The sequence below is a fragment of the Manis javanica genome, chromosome 2, assembly GCF_040802235.1.
Source record: "Manis javanica isolate MJ-LG chromosome 2, MJ_LKY, whole genome shotgun sequence".
Lineage (NCBI taxonomy): Eukaryota > Metazoa > Chordata > Mammalia > Pholidota > Manidae > Manis > Manis javanica.
This window is the reverse complement of record NC_133157.1, coordinates 185,681,943-185,697,588: the sequence shown is the minus strand read 5'-3', so window position 1 is coordinate 185,697,588 and position 15,646 is coordinate 185,681,943. Positions and strand designations below refer to the sequence as shown.

The following is a 15,646-nucleotide window of genomic DNA, read 5'->3' as shown; positions in this document are numbered from 1 at the left end:
GAGTAATAATGGAAAGGCGAGGCCCAGCATATTCAATTTGGATGCACTCTTCTCCCCAGCTCACTCAGCTGCCTAAGAGTCTAATGATAAGGATGGTATGCCAAGAACTAGAAAAATGGCATGGTGGGACCTGATGCATGTTCTTACCTGGAATGAGAAGTGTAGACTCTAATTGCAAGGAAATGCCAAGGGTGTTAATAACACCTGGACTTATTATAATACCTGGACTTATTCATCTATCTTTCTGCAGCCTTGAACACTGAGAAGACAGATATGCTGCCTGGAAAAAAACAATGTTAGAAAATTATCAGAAAAACAAACCATTTAATTACTGTAGTTTTTGTTTTATCACAGTAACACATGCACACAGATTAAAAATTCACCCAGTCTTACAAGACTAGTTATGAAAAACAGCAGTTTCCCATTTGCCAAATTCTCTCTTCTCAGCCACAGGTACTTATAATTGTCCTGGGCAATTCTTTTGTTATTTGCCTATACATCTCTAAATAACATTTTTATATTACTATTTCTGGAAAGTTTTTGCCAAGTTTTAGGCATTATCTAGGGATTTCCCACTATGGAAAGTGAGAATTTAACTCTTTTTCAGCTCTTCTCCCAACTTGGCCTGCCACACATACACTTCTCATTCCTGCAGGTTATATTTGTAGTTATAAAAGTGGTTAGGTCCATATTTACATTATTATCACTATGTAAATGCTGTTCACACCATGCTCTGTGATACTTAGGAGGGCTCCTACATAGTTTGGAGGGATAACTCAGGCATGTTTGTTGGATGCCTACATCATGCCAGGAACTATGCTCAGTGGTGCTACAAAGGAGTGAACAGATTAGACACAGAATCTACTCTTATGATATAGAACTGTGGCCCAGCCTCTGGAACCCAAATTGCCAGGGGACAGATCTTAGCTCTCCTACTAACTAGCCATGTAATCTTTGGTAATTTACTTATCCATTTCGTACCTTAGTTACCTTAGAATTGTTGAGAGGATTAAATGAATGAAAATATGTAAAGCACATGTAACAGTATACAGTAGGCACTATATAAGTGTAACATATCATTGTTTTAGGAGTCAAATAGAGAGGAGAAACGGTATATATATATATATATATACTGCAAATTTATATATACATATAATTACAATTATGTATATACACACATTTATGTGTGCATAATATACACTATATATGTGCGTTTCTATATAAACACACACAAATATATGTATTCACACTAAATTACATAGCATGATTAGTGCCAAGAGAGCACTAAATCAGGAGAATCCTCATTTAAATAGGGGCTCAAGTAATGAAGGCTTCTCTGGGAATGTGATACTGCAGCTGGAAGTTGAAAAGTAACTGGAAAGTAGCCATAGTGGGGAGATGCATATTAAAGAGAGGCAAGAGTATATAAGGGCTCAAGATAGGGAAGAGCTTGGTAGGCTTGAGGAACTGACAGACCACTGAGCTGGAGCACAGCAAGAAAGAAGCACTCCAGGGGGCTAGACAAGGCTTTGTGGGCCATAGAAGATTGGGTTTTATTTGTGTGCTATGTAAAGCCAATGAAGTATTTTAAGCAGATAAATGTCCTGAGATGATCTGTATTTTTAAAGGATCATTCTGATTGCCTAGAACTGATTGTATTAAAAGGGAGCTAGAAAAGTTCTTCACTTCCTAATAGGTTAAGCCCCTGGCAAACCAGATGAAAAATGGTGACTTGGATGAGAGTAGTGGCAGTGGAGATGGTGAAAAGTGGACAGAATCAATACATTATTTTAGAGAAGAATCAACATGACTTGGTAATAGACTGGAAGTGGGGGCTGAGGAATTGAGAAGTGCCAGAGATAAAAATGAAGTTTTTGGAATGGGTATCCCATTGTGTGGTACTGAAGTAGGATAAACTAGATGAGATGGAGATTTGGGTATGGCAATGGAGAGAATGTTGGACATACCATTTTTTTTCATTATCTATGTCATGGTGTGTGTTTTTTTATGTATAACAGCTTTATTGGCATATAAATCACATAGGATACAAATCGCTCATTTAAAGTTTAAGTTCAGTGGTTTTCAGTATATTCAGTTATGCAATCATTATCACAATCGATTTTAAAACATTTCATCCGCCCAAAAAAAAAGTCCATACCCATTACCAGTCACTTCCCATTTCCCCCCAATTCTCCTAGCCCTAGGCTACCACTAATCAACTTTGTCTTTATAGACTTGCCTATTCTGGACATTTCACATAAATCAAATCATACAATATGTGGTCTTTGGTGACTGGTTTTTCACTTAGCATGTTTTCAAGATTCACCAGTATTGTAACATGTATCCCTTTTATTCCCTTCATTCCCTTTTATTACTGGATAATATTCCATATTATGGTATATCACCTTTTACTCATTAGTTGATAAATATTTGGGTTGTTTCTGTTTTTGGTTATTATGATTAGCCAAAATTCTGCTTTGGATATTCATAGATAAGATTTTGTGTACATATATGTTTTCATTTCTCTTGGATATAGAATCTAGGATTGGAATTGCTGGGTCATACAGCACCTCTATATTTAAACTGTTAACAAACTGCCCGAATGTCTTCCAAAGAGGCTGCACTATTTTGCATTGCAACCAGCAGTGTATGAGGATTCCAGTTTCTCTATATTGTCCCCAACATTTGTTAATATCTGTCTTTTTACTAGCTTGGTATGAAGTACTATCTCAGTGTTTTGACTTTCATTTCTCTGATGGCTAATAATGGTGACTGTCTTTTCTTGTACACATTGGCCATTTGCATATCTTATTTACAGAAAAATCTAATCAAATCTGTTGCCCATTTTTTAATTGGGTTATTTCTTTGGTCACTGACGCTTTTGGTGTTATATCTAAGAAGGCTTTGCTTAATCAAAGGTCATGCAGATTTACACCTATGTCTTCTAAGAATTTTATAGTTTCAGCAATTACATTTAGATCTGTGATCCAGTTTTATTAATTTTTTGTACATAAGTAAGGGAACAATTTCATTCTTTTGTATGTGGATATCCAGTTTTCCCAGCATCATTTGTTGAAAGGACTATTCCTTCTCCATTGAATTTTCTTGGCACCAGTGTCAAAATCAATGTGAAGATTTCTTCCTTAACTCTCAATTCTGAATTCTTATTGATCCATTATGTCTATTCTTATGCCAGTGCCACAGCCTTGATTACTGTAGCTTTGTAGCAAATCTTGCAGTTGGGGAGTATAAATCCTTTTTTTCAAGGATTGGAATTGCTGGGTCATACAGCACCTCTATATTTAAAGTTTTCACTTTATTTCTCTTTTCAACATTGCTTCAGCTATTCTGGAAAACCACACTCCTCCTCCCTGTATCTCCTCTACTCTCAACATTTCTCTGCAATACTACTTCACTTCTAATACCAAATATATAGATTTTCCAAACATAGAGTAGTTTTGTGACACCAGCTAGGTATCCTATAACTTAACTCAATTCTGAAGCTATTGATGTGGAAATAGCATCAAATCTCACAGGATAAGGGCTTAGTCCTACAACACTGCTACCCACCACCACCACTTCAGATGCCAGTGCAGGTCCGATGCTCGTGCTTCTGACTGACAAGCTATAAATCAGAGGTTCCCATGATCACCCCCTTATGTTTGATTAATTTGTTAGAGCAGATCACAGAACTCGCAAAGAAACATTTACTTATATTGAAACTGTTATTATAAAAGGCATTATAGAGGATGCAGATGAAAAGCCTGATGGAGAGGTACACAGGCGAAGTGGAAGGAGTCCAGTGCAAGAGCTTCTCTTCCCATGGAACTGGGTTGTGTCACCCTCCCACCATGTGAATAAAATTAATCAACCTAGAACTCATCAAATCTTGCTCAAGTTTTAATAGAGCTTAATCTCCAACTCCCTCCCTCCCCTTTGCCTTCCCAAATGTCAGTGAGCGGGGCTGTAAATTCCAGTCCTCTAAACATTTGGTCATTCTGGTGACAAATCTCAGCCTGAGGCTATCCAGGGACCCTCCCCTACATCACCTCATTACCATAAATTTAGGGGTCCTCAAAAGGGGCTTCTTATGAATGACAAAAGACACTCCCATCACTCAGAAAATTCCAAAGGTTTTAGGAGTTTTGTGCCAGAAATGGGGACAAAGACCAAATAAAATCCTTACCATATTCCTAGGTTTCTTGGAATTTCCAGATGAATTTCAGAATAAACTTGTTGATTTATGCAAAGACAACAGCTGATATTTTGATAGGGGATGTATTGAATGTATGGGGAATATTGTCATCCCAACAATATTTTTTTGATACATAACATGGAGTGCCTTCCATTTATTTAGGTCTTCTTTAATTTCCCTCAACAATTTTTTTGAGTTCAGAATATGTTTTTCACTTCTTTTCGTAAGGTTATTCCTAAGTATGTAATTTTTTAAAAATAAAAGTCACATTATCTAATAAGTCACATTGTTTTTTAAAAGCATTTTAACATCTCTGAAATTGAGATGTGTTTTCTAATCAAGGTATCTTAGCATTATGCCATAGTTTAACTGGCAGTAATATTTTTTAATCGTGGTGGACCTAAATGTGACTTCCAATCAACAGCTTCTTAGATTCCATACCATATGGTATTAAATGTGAAATGTCTATAAAGCATTAAAGTGGAGTGAAAAATAGGCATTTGGATACATAACTTAGGAATCACAAGAGAGGCTTGAACTAAAGATAGAAATGTGGGGTCCTCTGAAGTTCATTATTTAAAGCCGCAACAGTACATGAGATTCCTTTGGAGAAAGAGTGTAGAGAAAACAAAAGAATACAGATTGCAGTCCCAAGAAATCTCAAGCAAGAGTAGAAGAAGAAGAGCTAGCAATGCAAACATTTTTGTTTTGAGTTTATTGTTTTCATTATTGCTGTTATCACTTGTTACTGGATGTCAGGACCTGAGGGTCCAGCTCCTGGACTCTTTTGCTCTCTAAGGAACCCCTGAATGGAGCATTTTACTACACTTAGATATTAACCTACATGCACAATAAAGTGGAAAAAGTAATTCAGAATAATCTATACTTACTTGAGAAATAATGCATCGATTAACCACCAGCTCCTTCAGCCCTGAATACCTGACATGAATTCAAATAGATAAATAAGACTTTCAGGTCTTCAAAGAAGCACTTATAATCTGATTGTGATTTGGGGTAGAAAATAGGCACATGTTTATTGGCTATTAACCCATAGTAATTGTATAAAGGCAAAAGAAGAAAAACAGGCAGTGGAATTACTGTAGCATTCACAATTAAAACCAAAAATGTGTATAAAAATCCTTCTACGGAGTTCCTATCCCATTTACTGCCACATTTCTATAACTTAAGTAGGACACCAACTGGTTGTAATGCCAATTCATCCTCTTTTCATTTATTGTTTGTCACTTCACAGCTGTTGAATCTTAACCATTCCTTCTTACATTTTTTTCCTTTGTATTTCAAATGCCCTAAACATCATACAAAGTTACCATGAAAGCATATCCTCTAAGCAGTAGTTCTCAACCAGGTGAGATTTTGACCCCTAGAAGACATTTAGCAAAATCTGTAGACATTTTGCTACATCTGAAGCTGGGGTGATACTGATATCAACAGGGGCAAGGACAGGGATGTTGCTAAGCATACTATAATTCCCAGGACAGCCCCCCATATCAAGGAAGTATTCAGCCCACATGTCAAGAGTGCCAAGGTGGAGAAACTCTACCAACAGGGACAAGTTTATATGTATATGAACTTTCTGAGGGCAAAGTCCATAGTTTTTATGAAATTCTCAAAGGTGGTTAACTCAAAAATTTAAGAAACACTGGTTTTAATGGCTCTTTCATCTAGGCCATGGGAACAAGTGATTTATTAATCCTATTGCATAACAGAAATCACCTCTCTAGTTCAGAAGACTTACCTGACAACCAGATCTCTCTGTCTCTTTCTGCTGTCCAGTCCTCCAAGTACCTTATCCCCCTCTTATTAGCCAGGCTAACACAATTATTATAGTTATGATGACTATTACTGATTAAGCTATAACTTTATGACAATAAAAGTTTTCTTTAGCCCCACCCAATTCATTGGGTCAATATCCATTTATTCAAAGTATATTAATGTTTAACACATTGTTAGGTACTGGGCAGATGGTGCCCAATTAAAATTAGCTTACAACTGAGAACTGGAGAGCTATTAATAAAATCTAAACATGTAATTTAAGGCTGCAGCACGGGAAGGAGGGTGTGGAAAGTGAAGATGAGAAGACCTGAAATGAGGATGAAAAGACTGAACAACAAGATTATATTGTATACCACCGCGTAGCAATAAGCAGGTAACTCCTTCCTGGCTATTTTAAACAATTCTGTGATGTCTATATCCCAGTCTCCTAACTTGAGATGTATTTATATTCCTCTAACATTTCTGGGCATTGGCAGGCAAATTTGGGAAAGGAGGCCATGGGCAAGGTGAGAACATCAAATACAAAGGCATCCCTTTTGTTTTTACTAAAACATCTATTAGGAACCAGTATCTATGTGTGTTAGGGGAGGGAGATGAGGGGGTGAAGGGTGGCCCGGAGATGTATACAAAAGCCAATGCCTAAAAAGTCTTTTACAGATAACCAGCTTATAAAATATTTGTTATGATCGCTATCGCTCTCGATCAGATACTGGACTTGATCAGACTGTCATGGCCTGTGAACCAGGAAACAAGTCAACTTAACCGTTTCCCCAAATACTAGCAACTCAGTTTATTGGTAGCAGTCAGCCTAAAAGGGTCAGGGAGGCCTCGCCAATAATTTTCAGTGAGTCAGGCTTGACTCTTCAACACATTAAAAACCTCAAATTGGTAGAATAACCGTCGTTTCCGTGGGAAAGAGGTAAAAGGATATTGATGAGAACAAAGGCTGCGTGCCCCTGTTCAGGGACACCCGGCCCGCCGGCCTCACTCGGGGCGGGAACGGCTGTGAGCCCAAGTGGCAGGCTCGTGGGTCAGTGACCCACGCCGCCGCGGCGCTGGCGCTCCTTGCTCGACCCCCGGCCATGGCCTCGGAGGGCGCCGGTGAGGCAGGAGGCGCGAGAGAAGGGACGTGGCGAGAAGCCGGGCCGGACCCCAGATGAGTGAGCGTGAGCAAGCGGGTGAGGAACAGAAAACTCGCTGCCAGGACCGAAATCTCGCTGCGTCCACAGCCGACCGAAGCCGGCCAGGCAGAGCACGCAGGACCGGGAGGGGCGCCGAGGACACAGGGCGACGTCCCCTGCAGTTCCTGTCTAGCTGGGGCCGCCGTCTCCGCCAGGCCCCGCCCCCTCGCTCTTATGTAATAGGGGTGCGCGGCCATTGGCCCTCACGACCGGAAAGAGCGCAGGCGTGCTAGGGGCAGGGGGTGGAGAAGGCCGGAGCAGGAAGGCGAGTGGACGGGGTTGCGAGAAGCGGGCGGGCGCTGGGGCGACTGGGAGAGCTGTGCGGCGTGCGCGAGCACGAGGCGTAGTGGCCTCCCCCGAGGCTGAGGCGGCGGCGGGCGCGCGCGGCGGCAGCGGCGGCGGGTGCGACGCGCGGGCTGTTGTGTTGCGGCTCTCCCTTTTCCCTTCCTTGGCGGGTGGAGGAGGCCGAAGCGGTGTTGGGCGCTCTCCCCGTTCCTCTCCCTACGGCCACTTCCCCCGGCCCTCGCGCTGCGCGGCCTCTCCGACGCAAGACTGTCCCTGCCCCGGTGAGCGGCTGTGGGGGCGGCGCTGACGCCGCAGGACGCCCGGGAGCCGGGTGGGGGCCTGCCGATGGGGTCGACAGGGACCATGGGGGGGTCATCGCGGGTCGCGAGGTGTCGCCGGCCTCCTCCGCCTCCCTGGGGGCGGCGGGGCCGGTCCTGTCCTGGCGCGGGCCGCGGGAAGGAGAGGAAGCTCGGGCGCCTGCCAGGCTCTGCAGGTGGCCGGGTCGCTGGCCGGCCGCGGAAGCGGAGCAGAGCGGTAACCTTACGCTGGGCGACGGCAGCTGGTCGGTTTCCTCAGACTGGGGCTCCCTGCGGCCTGAGGGGCCGGGTTGGGCAGTCAAGGCCTCCAAGGGCCATGTCTCTGGGCCGGGGTCCGTGAGTGGCGGGTAGGTGGGGGCTGTGTGGCAGTAAGAGGAGGGGGCTTCCCCAAGGCGGGAGAGGCCGGTTGGAGTTGGGTTAGTGAAGTGCTGGGTGAAGTAGACCTGACTCCTGGTACTTTCATCCGCACCCCCTTTTCGAAAGGTTGTAGTAAAAGCTAGGGTCAGAATGTTGATCACTGCTTGGGCCTCTTCGTTTCGGATGATTATGAAGAATGATCCTACTTCCTAGATCCAAAATGTTTTATTCTCTTACTCGTTTGTTTTGGTTTTCAGAGGATTTGGGAGGCAGTGCTGCTTGTTGCCTCCTCTACGAGCTCCTTATTTTAGAGGAGCTTATTCATTCTATAACTTCCCCCTTCTCAGCCCCCTCGGAAAACCACTCTAAAAGAGAGTTATATTAAAAAACCAGCGTTTGGATATTTGTAAATGACTTCTTGCCCCTCAGTTTGTGTATTTAACCAAAGAGAAGTTATACTTAGGATTTTGTGGAAGATTCTATTGGCATCACCTAAGTTGAACTGTCCAAAAGCAGGTGGTTGGTTCGTTTGCATTTCTGCTTTCAGAAAGGAAATCAATGCAGTATATTGTTAGAAGTTAGGGGCCTACCCCATGCATTTAGACAGATTTCGATTTCCTTTACCTGGGGTTAAGTTTTCTGTTTTAAAAGTAAGAACAAGCGACTACAGTCTTCTATTTATTAAAACTTTTATGGCTTTTGTGTTACTCTTGTTAGATGACAGTGAAAACAGCTAAATCTTTTGTGTAATGTTTTAGAAGTCCTAAATGCAAAATACAGTGTGCATCTAATGACACTGATTTGTGCAGATTACTGCATGAAAATGTTATCAAAACAGTTAACTGCTATCAAAGAAACAGTTATCAAAGAAACTTGTGAAATTAGTGGCCTGCCATTTTATAAGTTTACAATGTAAAACAATTGAGGTCATCCACGAGATCATTGTATTAGCCTACATAGTATATACGTTATGTGGAAGAGTTTGTATGCATGAGAGGATTGAATTACTCTAACATAAGGTACAGATAGTAAGACATTGAGACATTGTTGTAAAACACTGGGATACAGAAAGATTCAATACCTGTCTACTATCATACAAATCATAAGTATCTAAATCTCCTGGGAACAGGTTTATACACTTGGCGTAACGTAACATTTGTACTTAAATATGCTTTTTAAAAAATGATTCCATTTAACTTGGAATTACGGATTTAATTTTTAAGGAGTTAGTTTTTAAAAACTAAAATGTAAGTTTAGTCTCCAAGGACTAAGACATCTGATATTTGCCATTTGGGGGAAATGGGGTTCTTATATTAGGCCAGCATATTAAACATTTTTGTAGATTGTTAAAATATTCAGCCAACTACCTCACAAAACATTAATCCTCTTCTATGCTTTACTTAACTTTCAGTTTAGTGTTAAATACTAGTGGGAACTTGTCCAGTCAGTGTATTTTTCAGTTTGCTTTATTTGTATTTTGGAGAAGCTCATATGTTTCTATGAAATGCTTTGACCTAGCTAGGGTTCCAGTCAGAAAAAGCCAGCACTGTTTTCTGGGTAAGGGTGATGTAGATTAGATCCATTGTATGTTCAGGTCCTGCAGTGATTTAAAAGTTTAAAATTTAATTGCAGTCCTAGTCAAAGCTATACATAGGAATTCTACCTAAGCCCCAGTTTTAATGTGTTTAAAAAACAGCTGAGGCTTATTATAGATCCTTTATGAAAAAATCTAACTTATGTTATCTAATAGAGACTTTAATGCAAAAATAAAGTAACTTTTTTTTTAGTAACCTAACTATTTTAACCTATATAGGTCATTTCACACCATCAGTAGTAAAGAATGGTATCTTTCATTTTATAAAAGTACCCTTACCTTTTTCACAAGGTTCATTCTCTCAACCGGAAACTAATTTAATCTTACTTAATAATTTGTCAAGAAATCATGCAAAGACATTTTTTTTTTTTTAAGAAAGATTTTGAATACAGATGTCCTTTAGAAGCGTTAGATGATAGCTATGTTCCTATTAAGGTTGTAAAAATCTCAAGTCATGACAATGAATACTGGAAAGGGAAAGTACCTTTGCAAAGAAATCAAACATGATTGGGGAAGGGGCCAAACTTTGGGTCCATATTTGAGATTACATATAGGGAAGTGCACAAATCTTAGGTGTGCAGTTCAATGTGTTTTTATAAGTGAACACACCTGTGTAACTATTACCCAGAACGAGATATAGAACACGTCAGCACCCCATGAATTCCCCCACCCCACCTGGTCACTACCTCCTAGATTAGTTTTCTCTCTTTGGAACAGAGTACAACTTACACATTGTATCTGGCTTCTTTCTTTTAACATGCTATAACCATGTTGTTACTTGTAACAACAGTTCCTTCTTTTTGAGTACTGCATCATATTCCACAGCATAAATATACCAGTTATGTATCCATCTTAACTGTTGGATTGTTTCCAGTTTTGAAAACATGTTCTGAACATTCTTGTACTGTCTTTTAGGTGTGTATACATTTGCATTTCTGTTGGATGTACACCAAAAGTGGAATTGTTAGGTTATAGAGCAGATTCTTACCAGTTTTCCACTTTACTTATCCTTTACTTATCCTTTACTAGCATTATATGTGAGAATTGAAAACCTAGCATTTTGATTGACAACTTTCTGTAAAACTTAAGTCTTCAATTCTGAGAGCATTACCATACTTAGATTACTTTGTATTAGAGTAAAAACCACTCTAATGCCTCAACTTCTGTTTTTAGATATGGCTCGTGGACAGCAGAAGATTCAGTCTCAGCAGAAAAATGCCAAAAAGCAAGCTGGACAAAAGAAGAAACAAGGACATGACCAAAAGGCTGCTGCCAAAGCTGCCTTAATATATACCTGCACTGTCTGTAGGGTAAGGGGAATTGGGAGACACAGCTTTCCCGCAGATAATTCTTTCATTAGTGATTGGTTTGTATAGTTTAAAATTTTGCAGCCATGGCGAAACAAATGCTTTACTTGAAATACTAGATTCAAGAGCTGGTTATTTTAGGAAACCGTCTTCATATATTCAACATATACTTTTTTTTGAATGACTCCTGTGGCCAAGCACAAATCTCTGGGTGTTAGAGGAGAGGAATGAACAAAACAAAGCCTCTTCTTAAGGACAAATAATACTACTTCAAACTTTGTAAGGAAGTCAGATCTACAGCTTTAGTTTAGAATTATGTTGGTACCAGTGAATGTATTTCTTGTTGTATAACTGACTTTTTTTCCTCACTAAATCTGTAATTAGGATGTCTTTGAAACTAGTGTGTTTTCCATTGGGTGCTTTTACTAGAATTAATGTGTTTTATTAGATTTGAGGAATAATCTAACAGCTAGTATTGAGTGCTTATGTGCTAGGCAGTGAACCAAGTGTTTACAAATAAGAGTCCCTTAATCCATACAACAGCTCTATGAGGTAAGGTACTTTATTTTATTCTTGTTTTATGGAAGAGTAAATTGAATCATGGGGATTAAATATCTCCTGCAGGGTCCCCCAGATATTATGTGGAAGAGCTGGGATTTGAACCCAGATAAGTCTGGCTCCAGAGTCTACCTTCTACCCCAGTGTACCACACTTCTGTCAAAGAAGTTTTTCTTAAATTCAAGCCAGTGTCTCTTTCTTGCTTAAGCTCAGTGTCTTGAAGTTTGAATAGAAGTGCCAAAGGAAAAATGCATAGTGAGTTTGGTTCAATACATACACATATGTGCATACATACATACATACGTACATATATGTGTGTTTCTTTTTTTTCAAAGCCCCATGTCTGGGTAAGATTGGTATAGATGGGAAAGGATCTTGCTAAGACATGATTCCTGGTCTAAAGATTATTATCTGTAGAAGTCATTACTAATGAAATAAAAGTTCCTGAATACATAAAAGTTCTTATTAAGAGTATATCTGTTACATTAAATATCTTGTTCATATTGAGCTTCGATATACTCAATAACGAAAGTAAGCAACTTCAGGTTCTGTTTGGAAAGAGGCAGGGCAAAAGTAAATTTCACTAAACTACTGATGAAATACTGTGACCTAAAAATACTAAAGTACTTCATATATTTAAAAACTCAAAACAACAAAACATTTATCTTGTGTTTTGTCTACTTGAATGTGATAAAGAGTAAATAGTTGAAGGTCCTTGCCTAGGGAAGTCAGTGTAGTAGGAACTAACTTGATTATTATGTAGGTTAATGAGAATTCAGATAACATTCTTAACAAGTACTGAGTTAATCTTGCCTGTTTGCTGTTAATTAAGCAAAATCATTCTGTGTGACCCACCCTTCTTTGATATTTGAAATGTGTGAATATATTAGAAATTTCTTTGTTTATAAGGTCCTTTTTCATATGCCAGCGACTAAGTTACAGGAACTTCCAAAATGTGTTGCTGGAATATTATTCAGCCATAAAAAGAAAATAAATCCTGCCATTTGCAACAATGTAGATGAGTCTGGAGTGTATTATGCTCAGTGAAATAAGCCAGGCAGAGAAAGACAAATACCATATGATTTCACTTATTTGTGAAATATAAAAAACAAAGCAAAACAAGGAACAAAACAGCATTAGCTCATAGACACTGAGAAGTGACTGGTGGTTACCAAGGGGGTTGGGGCTGGGTAGGGGGTGGACTTTTGAACCACTGTGATGTACATTTGATAAAATTTATTTAAAAAAGTGTTTTGCACTAATTGTCTTTCATGAGGAGGCTCATGGTTTTAAAAGTTAACGTTTTTATTTCATGAATAAGGTCTAACTCTTCTTTTTTGCACACATTTTTAAATTAGACACAAATGCCAGACCCTAAGACCTTTAAGCAGCACTTTGAGAGCAAGCATCCTAAGACTCCACTTCCTCCAGAATTGGCTGATGTTCAGGCATAAAGTTTACAGGTAATCGACGTTTTTTCTTTTGTTTGTTAATAATGTCAGGGTTGTATATGACAGCAAAATTGCTTCTGTAATTGTGGAATTCTACTTCTAGCTGAGACTTGATTGCTTCCCCCTTTTAAGTTAATGTTTAACTTTACAATTGCTAAAAGTCCCATTTTCTCAGACACTATATGCCTTTGAAACACCCTGTCTTTATTACTATAGCCAAAAATGGCAGAATAAGGGAATGCTGGCCAACTCTGATCCAAGAACAGAAGAGATTATTAGCTTAAAGAAAATAACTATTACAAAGGTATTAGAGGGTCTTGCTCCCAGAGGTGATGCAGCCCAATATTTCCAAGCACCTTTTTGCAGGTATTTTACTTTCTGTGTTCAGCAGAGATTCGAAGTACATTAAAATACAGGGCAAAATACAGGCAGGCAGTGTATAAACTTGGCAGTTGCTTGCAAATAATCAGTTTACACTCTGTATGGTTGGGTTTTTTCCTCCTAAATGGTAGTGGTGGTGGTAGTAGCTGGAGTATGTGTGAGAATTATTCTTGCAAAATAAATTCATCAAAGATTTCTTGTTTATAAAATCCAGTTGATAAATCTATCACACTAATTCTTAGGCATTTTTTTCTTAGAGAGTTGAAATGCATATAATTTTCATTTGTGTAAGACCTACATTCACTGAAACTTTGCTTATGTTTTATAGGTGAATTCATGACACCTTTGACTTCTACTGTCTCAGAACTTAGGTAACAAACCTGCAGCTGCTTTTCTAACAAACTGTTGATCAGCAAAAATAGAGGGGCTACAGAAACACTCATTTTTATGCTGTTCCCTTTTGGGCTTCATGCAAAGACAATTCTGTGTAAATGTACAGTTGACCCTGATTTGGAAATCTGAAAATCAGTCCATCCTTGTTACAAAAAATTTTTTTACAATTGTAATTATATTGATGTTCATATTGTGTAAAATAACTCATTTAATAAAATAGTACTTTGATTTTACAACATCACAGGATAAATGGTTCTAGAAATTCTGTTTTACCTTTCCACATTATTTGCCTTACAAAAATCTAATAAATTCATCATCTAGAATTGCAAGTGCAATTCTTATCTCCCTTTCTCAGCTCAGTGGCAGTTTCATCAAACTAGAGCAGACTCATTCATTAAATTTCTGCACATAATTTTATTGGCATCTACTAATCTAAATGAAGACTTAACCTGATGCTTCAGTCTTGCAGTCATGGGTCATTTCTCCCTCTGATTTGTTTCTTGTGTGTGAGGTTGGAATATTGCAACTTGCTGTACAACCTGGTTATAGTTGCCAGCCAGGTATACACTGTATATAACTGATAAATTCCTAACGCGGTTGAACTGTCAGTGAGCCCTTCTGAAAGATCAGGTTCTGAAGTACATGCCACAATGAAATAATCAGCAGTAAGCCTATCATTTAGTACAAAATACGATGGAACATAAGTGAACTGGTAAAGATCTATCTTTTATAAATTATACTGGATTCTTTGAAAATTCTTGAAGTTCTTTAATTTGAAATTGAAACTCAAAAATTTTGAGGGAGTTTTTGGATGTTATTAAAGATTTGACCAATTTTATGAATGGACTTTTGTGTTAACAGGAAGATTGGAATGACTTGTGGCTGGTTTAGTTCCCAAAACCTTCTCGTACGTTTCTTTTCAAAATGAGTAGTTGATTTTAGGAGTTTACTTTGTGCTGGTTCCTAAAATCAAAGACGGTGTACATTATGACTTCTGTCTGAGCCAGGATAATATCCACATTGTTTTGGCTCTAAGGATGAGATTGTGGGTTGGTTCAGATGGATGATAAGGATAAATCCTGCCCAGATAAGGAAACTACTTTTAGGGTTCTTCTGATTTGCTTTTGTCAGCTATTAACTTTATGAGTGAAACTGCTATAACTCAGTTAAAAAAATTTTAAGTTAATATAATAGGAAGAATGCTCAAATATTTACTAGTGATTGCTTAGAGCCACAAATCTGATCCTGTGGATTACAAAATGCATTCCCTCTTGCTGCTGTAACTTACCACTGCATTTTGTAGCCGTGCATATTCTGCCCACCTTGTTTGTCTTCACTATAAGTTCAAGATATTTCCAAGGAAAAGTTTCAGTGGTGATAGTTCTTAATGACTCCTTATATTCTTACTTTAAAGTAATCTTTTTTTTCATGTATTTAATTTCCTAAGTTTCAGATTTTATATCTGTTATTTCCAAATATGTTGGTTCCCAGAACATTAGAATTTGCCTAATTGCTTCTGGTGGGTGTTACAGAAGTTCTGGTTAAATTAAAGGTTTTTAAAAGTGCTTTGAGCATATGTATGTTTCTGTTTAGTAACAAATCATTCTACAACCATTCACAAGTTTTGGTTTAATATTTTTTTCATTTGTTTTACTGACTGTAATTCAGTATAAAATCTTTTTGTTCTTGTATTTAACCCTTTTTTATAAGCAGCTGAAGACACCATATTTAACTTTATATCTCAGTGATAAGGAAATAGCTGCATTTTTCTTGCATAGGATTAATTTTCATACTTCACATGAAGATTACAATCCCCTTTTTATTGTATTTGAG

At 38.7% G+C, this 15,646-nt stretch overlaps 1 protein-coding gene and 1 long non-coding RNA gene across 4 annotated transcripts in view; one reads left to right on the top strand and one right to left on the bottom strand.

Moving 5' to 3' along the window:
- The window catches only part of LOC118967848 (uncharacterized), a 108,230-nt gene extending 101,097 nt beyond the window's left edge, over positions 1–7,133 (bottom strand). Inside the window, exons 1-2 of the long non-coding RNA XR_012128339.1 lie at positions 5,952–7,133; positions 148–280 (exon numbers count right to left, since the gene is read on the bottom strand). This is a non-coding gene — a long non-coding RNA (uncharacterized lncRNA). The remainder of the gene's footprint in view (positions 1–147; positions 281–5,951) is intronic.
- A 150-nt stretch (positions 7,134–7,283) lies between these two features.
- Positions 7,284–14,063, top strand: ZNF706 (zinc finger protein 706). Of its 3 annotated transcripts, none has more exons than XM_073229905.1 (4): positions 7,284–7,435; positions 10,897–11,033; positions 12,947–13,051; positions 13,749–14,063. In XM_073229905.1, the coding sequence occupies exons 2-3, from the start codon at positions 10,899–10,901 to the stop codon at positions 13,040–13,042; spliced, it is 231 nt and encodes a 76-aa protein (XP_073086006.1). In that variant the 5' UTR covers positions 7,284–7,435; positions 10,897–10,898; the 3' UTR covers positions 13,043–13,051; positions 13,749–14,063. The 3 variants fall into 3 exon arrangements, with proteins under 3 accessions (XP_073086006.1, XP_073086005.1, XP_073086007.1); XM_073229904.1 differs by having other exon boundaries at positions 7,435–7,572; XM_073229906.1 differs by lacking the exon at positions 7,284–7,435 and adding an exon at positions 7,465–7,736.
- Positions 14,064–15,646: the final 1,583 nt, after the last annotated feature.